The sequence below is a fragment of the Macrotis lagotis genome, chromosome 1 (assembly GCF_037893015.1).
Source record: "Macrotis lagotis isolate mMagLag1 chromosome 1, bilby.v1.9.chrom.fasta, whole genome shotgun sequence".
NCBI classification, from domain to species: Eukaryota; Metazoa; Chordata; class Mammalia; order Peramelemorphia; family Peramelidae; genus Macrotis; species Macrotis lagotis.
The window spans coordinates 727,091,907-727,111,882 of NC_133658.1; the positions used below are offsets into that span (position 1 = coordinate 727,091,907).

At 35.0% G+C, this 19,976-nt stretch overlaps 1 protein-coding gene across 1 annotated transcript in view; it reads right to left on the minus strand.

Annotated features, from left to right (window-relative positions):
- Positions 1–15,355, minus strand: part of RXFP2 (relaxin family peptide receptor 2) — a 94,656-nt gene extending 79,301 nt beyond the window's left edge. The window contains exon 1 of the mRNA XM_074213197.1: positions 15,252–15,355. Within this exon, the coding sequence (XP_074069298.1) occupies positions 15,252–15,355 (104 nt within the window). The remainder of the gene's footprint in view (positions 1–15,251) is intronic.
- Between the last annotated feature and the right edge of the window lie 4,621 nt (positions 15,356–19,976).

The window sequence follows — 19,976 nt, forward strand, 5'->3', positions numbered from 1 at the left end:
TTTAACAAGTCTCTAAGGATTGTCTTTGATCACTGAACTGCTGATAGGACCTGCGTCCATCATAGTTGATCATCTCACAGTGTTACTATCAATGTGTACAATGTTTTCTTGGTTCTACTCCCTTCACTCAGCATCAATTCATTCAAGTCTGCGGTTTTTTCCTAAAGTCTGGTAATTCAGGATTTCTTGGTTTTTTTTTTTTGTTTTATTTTTTTGCAAGACAATGGGGTTAAGTGGCTTGCCCAAGGTCACACAACTAGGTTATTATTAAGTGTCTGAGACTGGATTTGAACTCAGGCACTCCTGACTCCAGGGCTGGTGCTCTATCCACTGCACCACCTAGCCGCCCCTGATTCAGGATTTCTTACAGGACAATAGTACTCCATAGCATTCATACATCATAACTTCCATTTCCCAATTGATGACCATTCCATCAATTTCCAATACTTTGCCAGATCATAAAGAGCTGCTAAAAATATTTTTGTACATGTGGGTTTTACCCTCTTTTTTATTTATCTCTTCTATCCTGATGGAAGAACAATTCTCAAGATTCATAAGCATTTTCACCATCATGATCAATTTGTCCCCATATCCTCTGCTCAAGTATACTTCCTTCAATTGTACCAATGGAAATATAACCTTATGATCTAAAGTACCATCACATCATGATTCATTTAGCCCAGTATCCTCTATCTTCTCTTCAACTGTCCCAATAGAAATACAACCCTCATGAACTAAAGTAAATCATTAAATCCTGATCAATTTATACTGCACCTTATGTTTCATTATGTTCCTTTCAATTGTCCTAAGAGAAATACAATGCTAAGGAGTTACAAGAATTATCTTTCCATTTAATTTTATTGACATTTTTTCTTTCCATTTACCCATCTACTCATCTCTTGAATCTTGTATTTAAAGATTCGATTTTTTTGTTGACTTTGGGTCTTTTTATCAGCTAAGTTTGAAAGACCTCTATTTTATTGAAAAACCCCTCTTTTCCCCTAAAATAATATACTGAATTTTGCAGGGAAGTTTATTCTTGATTATAATTCAAATTCCTTTCCCCTACTGAATATGAAATTCTAGGTTCTCTGATCCTTTAATATTGAAGCTGATACATCCTGCATAATCCTGATTGTGATTTCCTGGTATTTATATATTTTTGATAGCTTGCAGTATTTTCTCATTCAGCTGAGAATTCTTAAATTTGGCTACAATATTCCTTGGAGTTTTTATTATGGAATCTGTTTCTGGGGATGATTGATAAATTCTTTCAATGATGATTTAATCTTCTTTTTTTCTAGAATATTAGGTCAGTTTTCTCTGATATTTTCTTGAATAATATTGTCCAGGCTCTTTTTCTGATTGAAACTTTCAAGTTGACCAATAATTCATAAATTATTTATCCTATTAGCTACTTTCCTAGAACTTTTATTTTTCCCAAAATTTTACATTTTCTTCTACTTTTTTCAGCCCTTTGGTTTTGTTGGATGGAATCTTGGAGTTTCATAGAGACGTTAGTTTCCATTTGTCCAAATCTAATTTTTAGAGTTTTGTTTACTTCATTCAGCTTTTATGTTTTCTTTTCCAATTGATTAATTTTATTTTTGGAGTAGTTGATTTATTTTTCAGTTTGGCCAGTTTTTCAAATTCTCCGACTCTTATTTCTTCATTTTTCTTCTCCCTCTCTTTTTTGTTTTGAAAATCATTTTAGAGATCTTCTAAGACATTTTGGATTTGAAACCAATTGAAAAAGCCCTTTAGAGTTTCATTTATAGGTCTTTTGTCATAACTTTCCTCTTCTGAGATGATATATACAGCAACTCTCTCAGAATAATAGCTTTTTATGGTTCACATTTTTTTTACTCATTTTTATAATTGAGTTCTGCTCTGATGTAGAGGGTCATAGACTTAAGCTTTTTGTGTTGGGGCCAGAGATCTGGTCCCAGGATTACCGCTTGCCTATGGTATTTCAGGGGCCTGTGGTTTGTTTCCTGCATTAGAGTAGTCTAACCCTGTCTTGCCTGCTGCATAAGCATTCTGGGGGATCAAACTTTTTCTTTCAATCTAGGGTTGGGACCCTCACTGCTGGTCTACTGTACTTCTGGTTTGCTGAGCCATAACTGAGCTGCAAAGTGGCTGAGTCTCCTGATGTTTTCTAGCTCTTCTGCTTATACTGGAATATAATCCCTTTTCACCCACATGAAACAAACCTTTACTGAAGTTCCTCCACAATATCTTGAATTGAGAACTTGTTTCACTTTGTTTTTTTTCCCTATCACTTTAGGGTCAGTGTTGATGTTTATTTTAAAGTTGTTTTGGAAAAAACTCCAGGAGCTTCCTAGGTTCATCATCAACATCATCATCATCATCATCTTAATGTTTGTCCTTCATTTTCAAAGAAGACCAGGACATCAGGGACAAACGTGATGCCATGACAAGCTCATGAATTGGATTTGAGTGAGGGGGTACTGTGTTAAGTCACCAGCCTCAGTTTTTCCTCCAGAGTCATCTGAATTCAATGGCCAGATATGAATCAGAATGACTGGAGATGGCCCTGGATGTGAGGCAATCCGGGTAAAGTAACTTGTCCAAGGTCACACAGCTAGTTAGTGTCAGTTGTCTGAGGTCAGATTCAAACTTCTGTCCTCCTGACTCCAAGGCCAGTGCTCTATCCATTGCCCTTCCTAGGTTCATGCCGCCATCTTGACTTTATTCCCCCAGAAACAAATTCATGTATTTTTGACTCTAATTATGATACTCTGCCTCATTCAGCTTCCCAAGAGTCCTCACTTCAAGTTGCATGTTTAAGTAGATGACTCTAAACCCTGATATTCTCTGACGTTAGGGATGTGTCGCCAGTCCTAAGGGATGTGTGCCCCCCTTTATACAGTAGTATGAAAAGCATTCCACTTGTTCTTCCCATTAACTTTCCTTATGTACTTTGGCTGTATTATTGAAATATCAAAAAATACTATTAATAATCACTGCTAATTTTAAGCCTAAGTGAGGGCAGTGTCTAAAGTTGTTGTTTGGTTGTGTCAACTCTCTGTAACCCTGTGAAACATAATATATCAATGCCATCCTTGGGATTTTCTTGACAAAGATAATGGAGTGGTTTGCCATTTCCTTTTCCATGGATTAAAACAAATAGAGATTAAGTGACTTGCTCAGGATCATACAGTAAAAGTCTGAGGCAGGATTTGAACTGAAGTCTTCTTGTCTCCAACTGGGTCCAGTGCTCTATCCACTGTATTTCCTAGCTGCAGAAGTGAAATGGGCTGCCTCCAGAAGTGCTAAGTTCCTGTTCCATAATGGTCTTCAGAAAGTCAATAAACATTTGTTAAGCACCTACTATGTGTCAGACATTGTACTGTGTTAGGGATAACAAAAAGAGGCAAAAGATAGTACCTTAAAGAGTTTACAATTGAAGCAAAGAGATTCTTATATTGCTTAGAATATAATTTATTCTCTTTTCTTAACAAAGTAATTATCTAAAAATGTCTTAAAATAAAAGAATTGAAAATATAAGGGGGAAAATTGAACTAGAATTCAACTAATCGATTGGTCCTTGAATACTTGAAAATTATTATTAAGAACCTATTTTGATGTCATTTAAATTCTAAGAGAACCAAGACATCCAAGGGAAAAGGATTAATTATCTCTCAGATAATAAATTAGATACTTAGTGAATAATCAAAAGGTTCATGATGTATGTAGATGCCAGCTTTATGACCCACAAAAACAGACTTCAGGAAAGAGAAGACCCTAGAAACAGCAAATAGATATGGCCAGTGATTCAGAATATGAAAATAATTACCTACTGGAACACAATTAAATAAGCCTATTAGATTTCAAGATGTGAAATTCAAAGTAATTTAAGATGTACTATATAGTTAAAATGATGACTTGAGGGTAAACAGTATAAATTGACTTTAATATCCTCAGATGTGCATTTATATAGCTGCTGGCTTTAGAAGAAAAGTTGATGGGTCCAAATTAATTTATCTTGAGCATGCTAATAATGTGGGGAATGTAAAAAATGTACTTTATACAAAACTATTCCTAGATACCTACTATGGGACAGATAACTGGACTTAGAGAAAAGATGGACTGGGTTTGAATCTAATCACAGATTTACTAACTCTGAGACATTGATCAAGCCACCTAACTTTTCTGACACTTGGTTCCCTTATCTGTAAAACAGTAATAATGGTATCATTTAGAGGGCATAGTAGTGGTGAACCTGGAGACAGAATGGTCAGAGTTCAAATGTGACTTTGAACATTTATTTGCTGTAGGACTCTGGACAAGTGACTTAATTTCTGTCTCAGTTTCCTCAATTATAAACTGGGTATTTGTAATAGAACTTCCCTTCCAGGGTTGTTGGGAGGATTAATTGTAATAAAATTTGTTGACAATCGAATGATATTGGTTGATAATCAAATGATGTAATATTGGCACACTCTAGAAGCTTAGTTGATACTTGCTTCCTTCTTTTCCTTTCTTCCTATCTTATAGGGCAATTGTGAGACTTGAGATAGTTTATCTTAACACTTTGCAAACCTTAAAGTGTGATATAAATATTAATTATTGTTTGGGGGATAGTAAAACTGGAGGGAAGACATAAATATATATATATATATATATATATATATATATATATATATAAAATTTTCCCACTTACATGTAAAAAAATTTTAATATTTAAAAAAAATTGAGTTCCAAATCCTCTCCTTTTCTCTCTTCCCTCCCATCTCCTTGAGAAACCAGGCAATATGAAATAGATTATACATGTGCAGTCAAACATATTTTCATATTAGGCATGTTGCAAAAGAAAACAGACCAACCCCCCTCCCAAGAAAAAATAAAGTAATACAAAGTATGCTTTGATGTGCATTCATACTCCAGTCAATTCTTTCTCTGAAAATGGATAGCACAATGTTTTCCTGTGTACAATGTTTTCCTGCTTCTGCTCACTTCGCTTTGTCTGAGTTCATATAAGTTTTCCCAGTTTTTTTCTGAAACTATACTGCTCATTATTTGTTTCATCACAACAGAATTACATCACAATTATATACCACATCTTGTTTGACTATTCTCTAACATATGGGCATCCTTTCAATTTCTAATACTTTGCAATCATGAAGGAGCTTTTATAAATATTTTTGTACATGCAGATATTTTTTTACCTTTCTATGATTTTTGGGGGGATATAGACCCAGTAGGGGCATTGCTGGATCAAAAAGGGTATTTACAGTTTTATAGCCCTTTGGGCACAGTTCCAAATTGGTCTCCAGAATGGTTGAACTAGTTTATAACCCCACCAACACTGAATTAGTGTCACAATTTTTTTTCCATAATCCCTCCAACATTTGTCATTTTCCTTTTCTATCATATTTATCAATTTGATAGGTATAAGATGATATTTCAGAGTTGCTTAATTTCCATTTCTCTAATCAATAGTGATTTAGAAGATTTTTTCCCATAAAACAATAGATAGCTTTGATTTTTTCTGAAAACTTCTTGCTCATATATCATTTGGGAAATGATTCATATTCTTATAAATTTGACTCATTTCTCTTTATATTTGAGAATAAGAAATTTATCAGAGAAACTTGCTCTAAAAATCCCCCCCCCCAGTCTTTTACTTCTAGTTTTGGCTGTATTTATTTTGTTTGTACAAAGTCTTTAAATTTAATATAATCAAAATTATTCATTTTATTTCTCATGCTGCTATATAGTGTTTAATTATAAGTTCTTCCTTTATCCATAGATCTGACAGGTAAGATATTCCATGCTCTCCTAATTTACTTTAGATATCATTCTTTATATCTATATCAGGAACTCATTTTGACTTCATCTTAGTTTACAGTATGAGATGTTGGTCTGTACTCTGTCTCCTCTGTCTCTCTCTGTCTCCCTGTCTCTCTGTCTCTGTCTCTGTCTCTGTCTCTGTCTCTGTCTCTGTCTCTGTCTCTGTCTCTGTCTCTGTCTCTCTGTCTCTCTCTCTCTCTCTCTCTCTCTCTGTTGTCTGTCTGTCTCTCACTCAGTTTCTCTCTCTCTCTCTGTCTCGCTCTCTTTTTTCTCTATGCATTTCTTTCTCTCTTTCTCCCTTCCCTTTTTCTTCACTCCCTCTCTTCCTCTCTTCACCTTTTTTTTCCTCCCAATTTCTCTTCTTCTGTCTTTCCTTTGCCTCTTTCCTTTGCTCACCCTCTTCATTTCTTTTTCTCTTTTGTTTTCTATACATATTTTCAGCATCATTTATTATCTTGGTATATAGTTTGAGATGTTGGTCTATATCTCATTTCTGCCAAACTCCTTTCCAGTTTTCCCAGCAATTTTTGTCAATTAGAGAAGTCTTGTTCATAAAGTTTGGATCTTTGAATTATCAAACACTAAATTATGATGTTTCTTTACTATTGTGTCTGGTGTAACTAATCCATTTCAATAATCCATTTCTTAGTTGGTACCAGATTGTTTTGATGATTACCACTTTGTAATACAGTTTGAGATTTGGTATTGCTAGGCCACCTTCTTCCACATTTTTCATTGACTCACTTGATATTCTTGATATTTTGTTCTTCTAGATAATTTTTTGAGATCTATAAATAAGTTTAGTAATTTTATTAATTACAATGACAAGGAGATTCATTTATGTAAAATTGTCATTTTTATTACATGGGCCCAAACTACCCATGAACAAGTAATATTTCTGCACTTGTTTAGAACAAATTTTATTTGTGTGAAAAGTAATTTATAATTTTGTTCATAAAGTTCCTGGATTTTTTCTTGGCAGTTATTTTATTTTGTATACAGGTATTTTATATTGTATACAATTATTTTAAATGGAAATTTTCTCTCTCTTGCTTCTGGACTTCGTTGGTAATCTAAAGAAATGGTAATGACTTATGTGACTTTAATTACATCCTGCAACTTTGCTGAAGTTGTTAATTATATCCACTGGATTTGTTTTTGATTGATTCTCTAAGTATATCATTATATCATTTGCAAAAAAAATGAGTTTTGATTCCCAATTGCCTATTTTTATTTCTTCAGTTTCTTTTTATTTTTTATTGATATTTTATTTTTCCAAATACTTGTTATGAAATATATATATATATGTGTGTGTGTGTGTGTGTGTGTGTGTGTGTGTGTGTGTGTGTTAAACATGCTTGCATAGTAGTCATTTTCGGTATGAAGAAATAGGATTAAGGGAAAGAAATACATAAGAGATATTTTTTAAAAAGTGAAGGTAATGTTTATCAGATTCTGAAGGATTTATTTTCTTTGTTTTGTTTCTCTTCCTCTGGATGGGGATAGCATAGTTCATAGCTGGTCTAATAGAGGTGTTCTCTGAACTGCTAAGGGCTGATTATCTCACAGTGTTATTATAAATGTGTACATTTTTCCTCTTGATTCTGCTCCCTTCACTCAGCATCAGATTCTGTAATTCATTCCATGCTTCTCTCTAGAGCCCAATCATTTATGGTTTCTTATAGAACAATAGTATTCCATAATATTCATATATGATAACTTGTTTAACCATTCCCCAATTGTGCAGCCCCTCAATTTTCAAATCTTTGCCACTACAAAAAAGAGCTGCCATGAATATTTTGGAACATGTGGGATTTTTCTCATTTTTTATGATTTCTTCTGGACATAGGACTAGAATTGGACTTGCTGGGTCAAAGGGTATGAACCATTTTATTACTCTTTGGGCATAGTTACCTATTGCTCTTCAGAATGGTTGGTGCAGTTCACATCTCTACTGGCAATTTATTAATGTCCCAATCCTCCTACAACCTTTCCAACATTGATTATTTTCCCTTTTTGTAATCTTAGTCAATCTGATAGTCAACCTGAGGTGATACTGCAGAGTTGTTTTAATTTACATTTCTTTAACCAATAATGCTTTGGAAAATTTTTATATGATTATATATAGTTTCATTTTCTTCATTTGAAGACTGTTCATATCCTTTGACCATTTATCAATTGGGTAATGACTTGCAGCCTTATAAATTTAATGTGGTTCTCTATATATTTTAGAAATGAGACCTCTATCTGAACTCTTTGTTGTGAAGATTGTTTTCCAGTTTTCTGCTTCCCTTCTAATTTTGGCAGCATTGATTTTATTAGTGCAAAAACTTCTTAATTTAATATAGTAAAAATCATTCATTTTGCAGTTTATAATGTACTCTATTTCTTGTTTGGTCATAAATTTGTCCCCTTTCTATTGATCTGATAGATATTTATCTATGGTGTTGCCATTTATGTCTAATTTCTGTACCCACATTTTGATCTTATTTTGGTATAAGTTAAATGTGGGTCTATATCTAGTTTTTGTCATATTTTTCCAGTTTTCCCAACAATGTTTTGTCAAATAGTAAGTTCTTATCCCAGAAGCTGATGTCTTTGGGTTTGCTGTAGTCATTTACTTCAGGTTCTTTTGAACCTATCCTAATGCACTGATTCATTACTCTATTTTTTAATTAGTTTTACTATTTTCCCCCTCCCCCTCTTCCCTCCCCCTCCCACTCCCTACAGAAAGCAATCTGATAGTCTTTACATTTTTTCTACACTATTCATTGATCAGAATTGAATGTGTTGAGAGAAAAATGATATCCTTAAGGACAAAATAAAATATAAGACATAGCAAAATTACGTAATACATAAGATAACTTTTTTATAATTGAAGGTAATTGTCTTTGGTCTTTTTTTAAATTCCACAATTCTTTCTTTGGATATGGATGGTACTCTCCCTTGTAGTTACCCTAAAATTGTTCCTGATTATTGCATTGATGAAATGAGCAAGGCCATTAAAGTTTATCACCAAATCCATGTTGCTATTATGGTGTACAATGTTCTTCTAGTTCTGCTCATCTTGCTCAGCACCAGTTCATGCAGTCCTTCCAGGCTTCTTTGAATTCCCATCCCTCTTGGTTTCTAATAGAACAATAGTGTTCCATAATACATTACTCAATTTCTTAACCAGCACCAGGAAGTTTTGATGACTGCTGCTTTCTTTATAGTATAGTTTTAGATCTGGTAGAACTAGGCCACCTTCCTTTACATTTTTTTTTCATCAGTTCCTCGTTATACTTGACCTTTTATAGCTCCAGATGAATTTTGTTACTATTTTTTTCTAGCTCAATAAAATAATTATTTGGTAGTTTTATTTATATGGCACTGAACAAGTAATTTAATTTGGGTAGAATTGTCATTTTTTATTATTTTAGTTTGGCCTAACCATGAGCAATTGACATTTTTCCAATTATTTACATCAGACTTTATTTGAGTGAGAAGTGCTTTATAATTGTGTTCATATAATTTCTGGGTTTGTCTTGGGAAGTAGATTCCCAAGTATTTAATGTTGTCTACAGTTACTTTATATGAAATTTCTCTATCTCTTGCTCTTAGCCTTTGTTGTTCATATTTAGAAATGCTAATGATTTGTGTAGGTTTATTTTTATATCCTGCTACTTTGCTGAATTTGTTAATTGTTTCAAGGAGTTTTTAATATGATTTTCTCAGGTTCTCTAAGTATAATATCATATCACCTGCAAATCTTTTTCTTCTCTTATTACTAAAGTTAACATTTCTAAAATTATATTGAATAGTAATGGTGATAAAGTAATGGACATCCTTGTTTCATCCCTGATATTATTGGAAATGCTCTGAGTTTATTCCCATTACATAATATTTGTTGATGATTTTAGATAGATACTACTTATCATTTTAAGGAAAACTTCATTTATTCTTAAACTTTCTAGTCTTTTTAATAAGAATGTATGTTGTCTTTTATCAAAAACTTTTACAGCATTTCTTTAAATAATCATATGATTTCTATTGACTTTGCTATTGATATATTCAATTATGTTGAGTGTTTTCCTAATATTGAACCATCCCTGCCTACCTAGTATTAATCCTACCTGATCATGGTGTATTATCCTAGTAATAATAATCTCATCACTAAAATTTTATTTAAGATTTTTGCATCAATGTTCATTAGGGAGATTGGTCTATAATTTTTTTTAGACTTTTCAAGGCAATGGGGTTAAGTGGCTTGCCCAAGGCCACACGGCTAGGTAATTATTAAGTGTCTGAGGCCAGATTTGAACTCAGGTACTCCTGACTTCAAGGCCAGTGCTCTATCCACTGTGCCACCTAGCCACCCCCATATAATTTTCTTTATCTGTTTTGGTTCTTCTTGGTTTAGGTATCAACACCATGTTGGTGCCATAGAAGGACTTTGGTAGAACTCCTTTTATTTTAAAAATAGCTTATGTAGAATAGGAATTAATAGTTCCTTAAATATTTGGTAGAATTCACTTGTAAATCCATCTGGACCAGGAGACATTGTTTAGGGAGTTTATTTATGATTTCTTCAATTTCCTTTTCTGAAATGGGGTTATTTAAATAACTTATTTCCTCTTCTGTTAACCTGGACAGTTTGTATTTTTATAAATATTCATACATTTCATTTAGGTTATCAAATTTATTGACATAAAGTTTGGCAAAGTAGCTTTGAATTATTTCCTTAATTTTGTCCACATTTGTGATTGATTCACCTTTTTTAATTTTTGATATTTAATTTTTGTATTTAAATTGTTTCTTTTTTGTTGCTTTCAGAATTTTCTCCTTTATTTGAGAGTTTTGTTATTTGGCTAGAACAGCCCTTGGAGTTTTTGTCCTGTGGTCCCTTTCTAGAGGGGTTCTGTGTATTCTTTCAATGGCCAAATTGTCTTCTTTTTCTAGTAGATTTGGGCAGTTTTCCCTGATACTTTCCTGCATGATGTTTTCTAGATTTTTTTTTTGATCTAGGCTTTCTGGTAGTCTGATAATTTGTTTTTATTTTTTGTTTTAAATTTTTTTTTAGGTTTTTGCAAGGCAATGGAGTCAAGTGGCTTGCCCAAGGACACACAGCTAGGTAATTATTAAGAGTCTGAGGCTGGATTTGAACTCAGGTACTCCTGACTCCAGGGCAGATGCTCTATCCACTGTGCCACCTAGCCACTCCTTAGTCTGATAATTTGTAAATTATCTCTCCTGGATATATTTTCGAGGTCATTTGTTTTTCTTAAAAGTTACTTTACATTTTCTTCACTTTTTTCAGTTATTTTATTTTGTTTGATGGAATCTTGTAGTCTCATAGATTTGTTGGTATCTATTTGTTCAATTCTAATTTTTAGGCTTTTATTTTCATCAATTAGCTTTTGTGTTTCCTTTTCTAGTTGGTTATTTTTATTTTTCATAATTTTCCTGCATAACTCTCAATTCTTTTTTCCATGTTTCTTCTTTTCTTCTTTGGTTTTTAAATTTTTTAAAGCATTTCAATCAGTTTTTGGATTTGAGTCCAATTCATAGACTCTTTTGAGACTTCTCCTGTGAGTAATTTTTCACTAATTTCTTCTTCTGACATGGCATTGTTATCATTTTTATGTGCAAAGTAATTTTCTATAGTGAGTTCTCTTTTAACTCTTTTGCTCATCTTTGTTGTTTTTATTCTGCTTCTGGGGTATCTATAGGGAGTATAGATCCAAGTTTTTTATTCTAGGGCTGGTGTCTGATCCCTGCCTTGTCATTAGCAAAGATGTTGCCTATGCAGTCTAGACCTCATCTTTGTAGAGGTTTATTTCCTCCTTTATGTCCAGGTTGCTTCTACAGTGGTTTGTTTCCAATACAGTCCTGTCTTTTGCCCCAGTATTCCCAGGGTTCAGACTTTGGGGTTGGGACCCTCTTTGCTGGCTTGCTATCTAGCTGACAGGACCTATGCTGTTGTCAAGCTGTTGGGACTAGACTGCACTGTGGCTTAAAGCCTCTCACAGACCTTTCCCCTCTCCTGACTCACTTGGCTTTATTTCCCCTTTTGCCCCCCAAAAGACAGACCTTCACTGAAGATCTTCCACTATTTCAAACTTTTTTGGATATTCTCTTTTTCTTGGTGGGATCTGTAGCTTTAATGTCAGTGCAGAGGCTTCATTTATTTTGAAAAGGAAAAGCTCCAGGAACATCTTAGCTTCATGCCACCATCTTGGTTCCACCCTGCATGTCTCCCAGTTTCTTTTTCTTGTCTTTGCTATAGCTAGCATTTCTAGTACAATGTTGCATAATGGTGTTGATAATGAGCATCCTTGCTTTACTCCTGATCTTACTGAAAAGGCTTCTTCCTTATTAACATTACAAATGATTGCTGATAGTTTTAAAAAAATGCTCAACATTTTCACTCCATTTATTCCTGGCTTTTCCTTTGTTCTTTTTTTGTAAGGAATTAGTTTATTATTTTGTGAAAAGCTTTTTATGCATTTATTGAGACAATCATATGAGTTTTGTTGTTTTTGTTATTGATATAGTCAAATATACTGATAGTTTTAGTGGAATTGAACTAGCCCTCAATTCATGGTCTAAATCCTACCAGATCATAGAATATGATCTTTTTAAATATTACTGCAATCTCCTTGATAATATTTTACTTAATTATTTTTGCATCACTATTCCTTAGGGAAATTAGTCAATAGTTTTCCTCTGATTTTCATTCTTCCTGGTTTAGGTATCTGTACCATATTTGTGTTATAAAAAGAATTGGGTAGAACTCCTCTGCCTCTTTTCCCAAAAAGTTTATATAGTATTGAAATGATTTTTTCTTTAAATATTTAGTAGACTTTACTTATGAATCCATCTGGTCCTGTGGAATTTTCTTTGTTAATTCATTGATGGTTTATTCATCCCCCCCCAGATGAGAATATTTATATATTCTGTTTCTTCTTCTGTTATGATGACACTTTATATTTTTTTGTAAAGTGTAGAGGCAGCTAGATAAATAGATAGAGCACTGGATTTCGAATCAGAAAGATTAATCTTCTGAATTTAAATCTAGCCTCAGAATTTACAAGCTGGGCTAGTCACTTAATGCCTCTTGCCTTAATTTCTCCATCTGCAAAATTGAACTGGAGAGGTAAATAGCAAACAACTCTAGTATCTTTGTCACGAAAACCCCAAATGGGGTCATAGAGAGTTGGACACAACTGAAAAGATTCAGTAGCAGCAACAATGTGCCAAGCATTGTGTTGTTATGGGAAAACAAATAAGCGTGACATTCTTTTGGGTTATCTTCTTGTATTTTCCTTTTTATGGCAACCTTAAGAGAAATGGAGTCTAAAAACCTAGATTAGATTGCATGCTCCAACATTCACTAGCAGAGTGACCTTGAAAAGGTCATTTAATCTATTTACTGCTCTGTAAAATGGGGAGAGATATGGTGAGAAGATCTCATAGTAAGGAAGTCCTTAATTCATACCCGAACTTTGAAATACATCCATGATTCTGAGTATACTATTCAACCTCTCAGTGCCCCCAAGCTACTATCTAAGCTTACAAAGTTGCAAAGTTGTACCAATATGCTGAGAGAAATTTCCCCCTTTAAGAGCTTCTCTGCCAATTGATTCAAATATGGAGCAAAAAATGAAAACAACAAAAAGTGAGAATGATACTATTTAAACAATTGACTTCACAAGGATATTGTAAAGATTAGATGAGATACAAATTGTACAGTGTGAATATTCAATTAGATTAAGCAAATATTTATCATTTCTTAGATGCAAGGTTGTACATGTAAACTGTTGTTATTCAGATTTCATTTATTTAAAAAATACACACATTTGGATAAATTGGGGAGAAAAGGGAATACAGGAGAGAAGAAGAGGCACTTGAACTTTATTTGGGAAGAGATCTCTAGCAATGATATTATAGTCAACTAAAATCTATTTAACTGGTCTAAAGGCTAATCAATAGCTTCATCAGTCAGTGATTTTAGGGGAAATGGGGATAGAAAATAGTTTTTCCTTCATTACAATAAATTCAATTTTGATTTTTACCCAAAACTATGTTTATTGTGCCATTAACAGAAATTTCTTGTACAAAATGTAGTTAGATATTTCTTAGATTTTGCCATCACTCTAAAGTCTTCCATTTCCAAAATATTATTTTCTCTCTGAACAAAATAACATTTTCTTTCATCTTTTCTCCTTCCTTGCTCCTCCCCATACTTTGAATTCTCATAACCTACTTTATTCTCTCCATCCATTATTTCTGCTTTAACTTTACTTGCCTTTTTTTTGCTCAGTCTAGCCCCTATAATTATTCATTCCAATAATATTTTTCCTACCACCATGATAACACTTTGCTTTTCATTGCTTCCATTGGGAAGCATATTCATTTTCTCAATATTTCAGGAGAAAATACTGTAATTTGTACTGAAATCTCTTACTCCAAATTTATCATAATAAATCTTAACTTGTTGATGGGGTCCTCATTGTTTCTTTCATCATACTCTTCTCAGTTTTACTGCTGAATTCTCAAAGAAAATGTTTTAAATATTTTTCACTGTTGTCCAACTTGGCAGTTTTTTCCCAACCTTAGTATCAACAGATGTCCTCACTTTATTGACTTCTCTCCACTTAGATTTTTTTATGTCTTCAGTTATCCATTGTCCTTTCTATTGTCTCAGGGGAAGATGATTATCCTTGCCAAGACTAACTCAACCACCAATGCTTTTGATCTTTTGCCAAAAAACATTGATCTTACTGAACTTTGTTCCATCATTCACCTCTCTTTAGTATTTACAGTATCTTTAGTTCCTTGTTGGTTCCTTTCCCTTGACTTAAAAACATGCTTAGATTTTCACTCTCTTAGGAAAATCCTGCCTTAATTGTCATACCTTCTTTTGCCCCTATCTCTTTCCTTTTCTATTAAAGAAATCCTGGACAGAATATTCTTTACTCACTACTTCTACTTCCTCGCCATTCATTAACTTCTTACCCTGGAATCAGGAAGACCTTTAAATACAGCCTTACACATATATTAGCTTCAGGACCCTAAGGAATTCACTTAAACATTTTGTCTCAGTTTCTTCAACTGTAAAATGAGGATAATAGTAACACCTACCAATCAGGTGAGGATAAAATGAAATATTTGTAAATATTTGTAAATCACAAACCTGTGTTAGGGACTGTATGTGTGTGTGTGTGTGTGTGTGTGTGTGTGTGTGTGAATGCTCATTTCCTCTACAAATCCTTACACTTTGGTTCAATGAGATTTGATACTTTAGCCACACCCCAGTAAACCATTTCAACAGGCAGGCTAAACTAGGTTGAGGCTAACAAAGGGGAGTCTTAAAATCATCAGTGAATAGTGGGAGGCCCCAAATATGTGAAGACTTCCACTGATGGAATGGGTGAAGAACAGCCCATTACCTCCATAATGAGGCCATGAAGTCAGCTGAAGTAGGTACAGTGGAGCACTTGGAGCTTGGTTGGACATGGAAGATGCTCAGGTCATCCACTGCATCTAAAACCATCACCAATTGTCTTGACTCTATCTTGCTATGCTGGATCATGATAATTTTAGAAGAAAGAGTGATGTAGATGATTTTGTATGGCTTTATCTCATTTAAATCCAGTTCATGAGAGCAACAAAAGACATCACTCAGAACCATTCCTGTAGTGACAGGCAAGTGACAAACCAACTGGTGTGGATATACTGGGAGTTATAGTTGCAACCCTGCACAAAGGCAGCCCATGGTCATAGGGTCAGTTCTCTACTGCAAGCAGCAGTGGGATTCGACAGCCCCCCTGGGTGATTGAGCAACCCTTTTAAGGACTGCACTGCTCATCTCCTGAAGCAAGGAAGGGGCTAGAAAAGGTGCCTAAAATTGTCTACTTACTCAACCCTGGCCTCATTATGGAGGCAGGTGGGGGAATCCCACAGTGTAGTCAAGACACAAAAAAATCTACAAAAGCTTCTTCAAAGAAGATCTCACTCACCATCAATGCATAGAAAGTGCACACAGTCATAGACAACACAAGATCCAATAGACCTGAAAGATGAACAGCTCTTGTTGCAAGAGAACTCAGCAGGTATCACATTCAAATAGCAGCCCTGAGTGAAACAAGGCTGACAAATGAAGGTCAGCTTACTGAAGTTGGAACTGAATACATGTTTTTCTGAACTGGTCACAGCAAAAGGGAATGCTGTGAAACTGGAGTAGAATTTGCAATAAAAAATAATCTAGTTAATATTATTGAATTCTATCAAAAGGAGTGAATGACAGGTTCATGTTAATGAGATTACCACTTCCAGGAAATTGTCATGCCACCATCATCATTGCCTATGTTCTCAGCATGACTAACACTGAAGAAGTTAAAGAAAAAATTTATGAAGACCTAGAGACCCTTATCATCAATGTACAAGAGAGGACAAGTTAATAATTCATGGTGAAATTAGTGCTAGAATAGGATTAGATTACCAGACATGGCAGGGAGTTCTTGGGAGGAATGGAGTTGGACACAGAAACAGCAATGGTCACCTACTACTGAAGACTTGCACATCTCAAGACCTTTTCATCACAAACACTGTCTTCCATTAATCTAAACATATTTAAACTTCCTGGATGTACCCTCATAGCAAATAGACTATGTGATTGTAATGAGAAGTGACAGACAGGATGTGAGAATGACAAAGGCAGAGTGCTAGTTTGATCACAGACTCATCCTCTCTAAGTTAAATATTCATATTCAACCAAAGTGGTGGCCCCAAGGCAAAATTAATACTAGAAGAATTAATGTCAAGTGATTAGAGTGTCCCTCTGCAACGGAACAGTTGGTTGCTAACTTAAAGGGAAAACTGAGCCAACACACATTTGGCAACATTTGGCACAAAAAGAGTGGGCAGCTTTCAGAGATCTGGTGTACAGAATTGCATTTGCTCATCTGGGCCAGAACACTCGCAAATGATGGGGAAATACAGAAACTTAGAGCTTAGAGAGATGCAGGACTCATGACTCAGTAAGAAGGCAGATGAAATTCAATATAATGCAGACAGTAACAAACTAAAATGCTTTTATGATGCCCTGAAAGCTATTTTTGGGTCAAAGACATATGGTGCATTTCAGCTACTCAGCACATGGAACCACATTGATTGAACACTTCCATAGTGTTCTTAACAGACCATCAATTAATGCAGAAGTCATTGAACATTTACCTCAAGTTGAAGTCAGTCTTTAGCTGAAGTTCCTACTGAAGAAGAGGTTTTGAATGCCATTAAGCTCATTTCATGTGACAAAACACCTGGTGCTGATTCTATTCCAGCTGAGATCTACAAGATGGGAGAACTATTGCTCACCCAAAAACTGACTGAAATTTTCCAGGTAATATGGCATGAACAGGTTATCCCCCAAGGATTCAAGGATGCCTCTACTGTCCATCTCTACAAAGCTAAAGGGAATAGATTATCCTGTGACAATCATATGGGTATTTCTCTTAGTCACTGCTAGTATGATTCTTGCCAGAGTCCTTTTCAGTAGGCTGATCCTTCACCTGAAAGATGGTCACCTTCCTGAAAGCCAGTGTGGCTTCAGAAAGGGTAGAGGAACAGTTGATATGGTGCTTGCTGCCTGACTACTCCAGGAAAAAATGCCAGGAACAGAACAGAGGTCTGTATACAACATTTGTTGATCTGACCTAGGCCTTTGATAGTGTCTGTCATGAGGGTTTGTGGAAAATTATGTCAAAATTTGGTAGCCCAGAAAAGATCAGTATTGGACATCAATTTCATGATGGCATGCATGCCTTGGTTCTGGATAGTAGACAATGCTCTCAAGATTTCTCAGTCATCAATGGAGTAAAAGAAAAGTGTGTCCTTGCTCCCATACTTTTTAGCATGATTTTTTTCAGCCATGTTATCAAACACTTTCACTGAGGATGAACATGGTTTCAAAGTCAGCTATGGCACTCATGGCAAATTCATTACCTTGCAAAGGCTACAAACCAAGACCAAGTGGAGGAAGTGTTTATTGGTGCATGATCTTCTGTTTGCAGATGATTGTGCACTTAATGCAGTCTCTGAAGCTGAATTGCAACAAAGTATGGATTGATTCTCTGTTGCTTCTGTTAATTTTGGTCTAACAATTTATACCAAGAAAATGCAGGTGCTCCATCAGCCAGTATCACCCCATTCATATGTGGAACCATTGATTACAGTGAATGGAGAAGTTTTGAGTACTATGGACAAGTTCATTTACTTTGGCAGTATCCTTTCCAAGGAGGTACACACTGACAATGAGGTTGACACTCACATTGCCAGATCTAGCTCAGTATTTGGGAATCTCTGAAAGAAAGTGTGGGAGAGAAGAGGTATTAGACTGACTACAAAACTGAAGGTCTATAGAGCTGTTGTGCTAATCTGATTGCTATATGCCTAGGAAACCTGGACAGTCTGCCAGGCAATTGAATTGCTTCCATTTAAATTGTCTTAGGAAGATTCTGAAGATCAGCTAGCAGAAGAAAATACCAGATGCTGAGCTGTTTTCTTGAGCTAAACTTACCAGAACTCCAACATTACTGCAGAGAGTTCAACCATGATGAACTGGACACATTGTTAGAATGCCAGGTGTATGCTTGCCCAAAAAAGCTATTTTATGGAAAACTCACAAAAGGTAAGTGCTCACAAGGGGGTCAGAAGAAGTGATACTGAGACACCCTGAAGGTCTCAATGAAGAACTTTAGAATTGACTGTTCAGCTTGGGAGACACTGGCACAAGACCACCCACCATGGCATACCCCTCATCAGTGAGAGTGCTGCATTCTATGAGGAAAGCAGAATTGAAGCAGCTCAAAGGAAACATGACATACGAAAGTTTTAGGTACCCACCCCAGGTGTTCTCATGGATTATTTGTGCCCAACATGTGGTAGAGTATTCTGAGCTCAGATTAATCTGATCAGTCATAGTCAAACCCACTGTAATGATGTCATTTTGATCTTCTTTGATAATGAAGAACAAGAACCAGAAGGCAAGAAATTAAGCAAATCATAGTTACATTTTAGTCATGCTGCAAAAATAACATAAATTTAAGAAATTTAAAAATATGCTTCAATGACTACACATTTATTACCTATATCAAATAGCTTGTTTTGTCAGAGAGTAGGGTAGAGTAGGAGGAAGGGAAAGACTATAGAACTTGAAGTTTTAAAAATGTATGTTAAGAATTGGTTTTACATGTCATAGGAGAAAAATAAAATACTAACAAAAAAACACAAAAATATAGGGCTTTTTTGTAAGGCAATGGGGTTATGTGACTTGCCCAAGGTCACACAGCTAGGTAATTATCAAGTATCTGAAGCCAGGTTTGAACTCAGGTCCTCCTGACTCCAGGACTGGTGTTCCATTCATTGTGCCACCCAGCTACCCCACAAAAATATATGTTTTAATCTGTACTCAGATGGTAGATAGCATTTTTCATTATGAGTCATTTGGAATTGTTGTTGAGCATTGCATTGATCAGAGTACATAAGTCTTTCACAATTGTTAATTGTTATATTATTGCTGCTACTGTGTAAATATTTACTTGGTTCTGCTTATTTTACTTTGCATTAGCTTATATACATCTTCCCAGGAGTTTCTAAAACCAGCATCATTCAATGGGTGAAGTCTAAAGAGAGCTTCTAAGATGAAGCTTCTATGTCAATGTAGAGAAATTCTGCAGCGTTAGGAGTACAACTGGAGAGGAACAGTGGAAAGTGTTGTGATTCTGTCATATTCTTGTTCTGTGACCATACATTAATCACTAAACTCTTCAATGCCTCAGTCATCCCTACAATTCTACCGTGCTGAACAGTTTCCCATCTGCACTGAGAGGCAGCTCTCTTAACTGGGATGCCAATAAAATTAGAGGACCAGGTCAAAAACAAAGACTAAGAAAAGCAAGGTATTTAAGTAGCTTCTAATAAAGTCTTCCTCTCTTACTTCAAATGAGTAAGGAGGTCACTTAAAGTTCTTTAAAGTTATCCTGGATTTCTAATAGGTGCAACCAACTATGAAGGCTTTATATATGAGTCCAGCAGTTGCTTACTGGCACAGTGAATAGCATACCAGGTCTGTGATTAGGAAGACTCATATTTTTGAGTTCAAATCTGACCTCAGA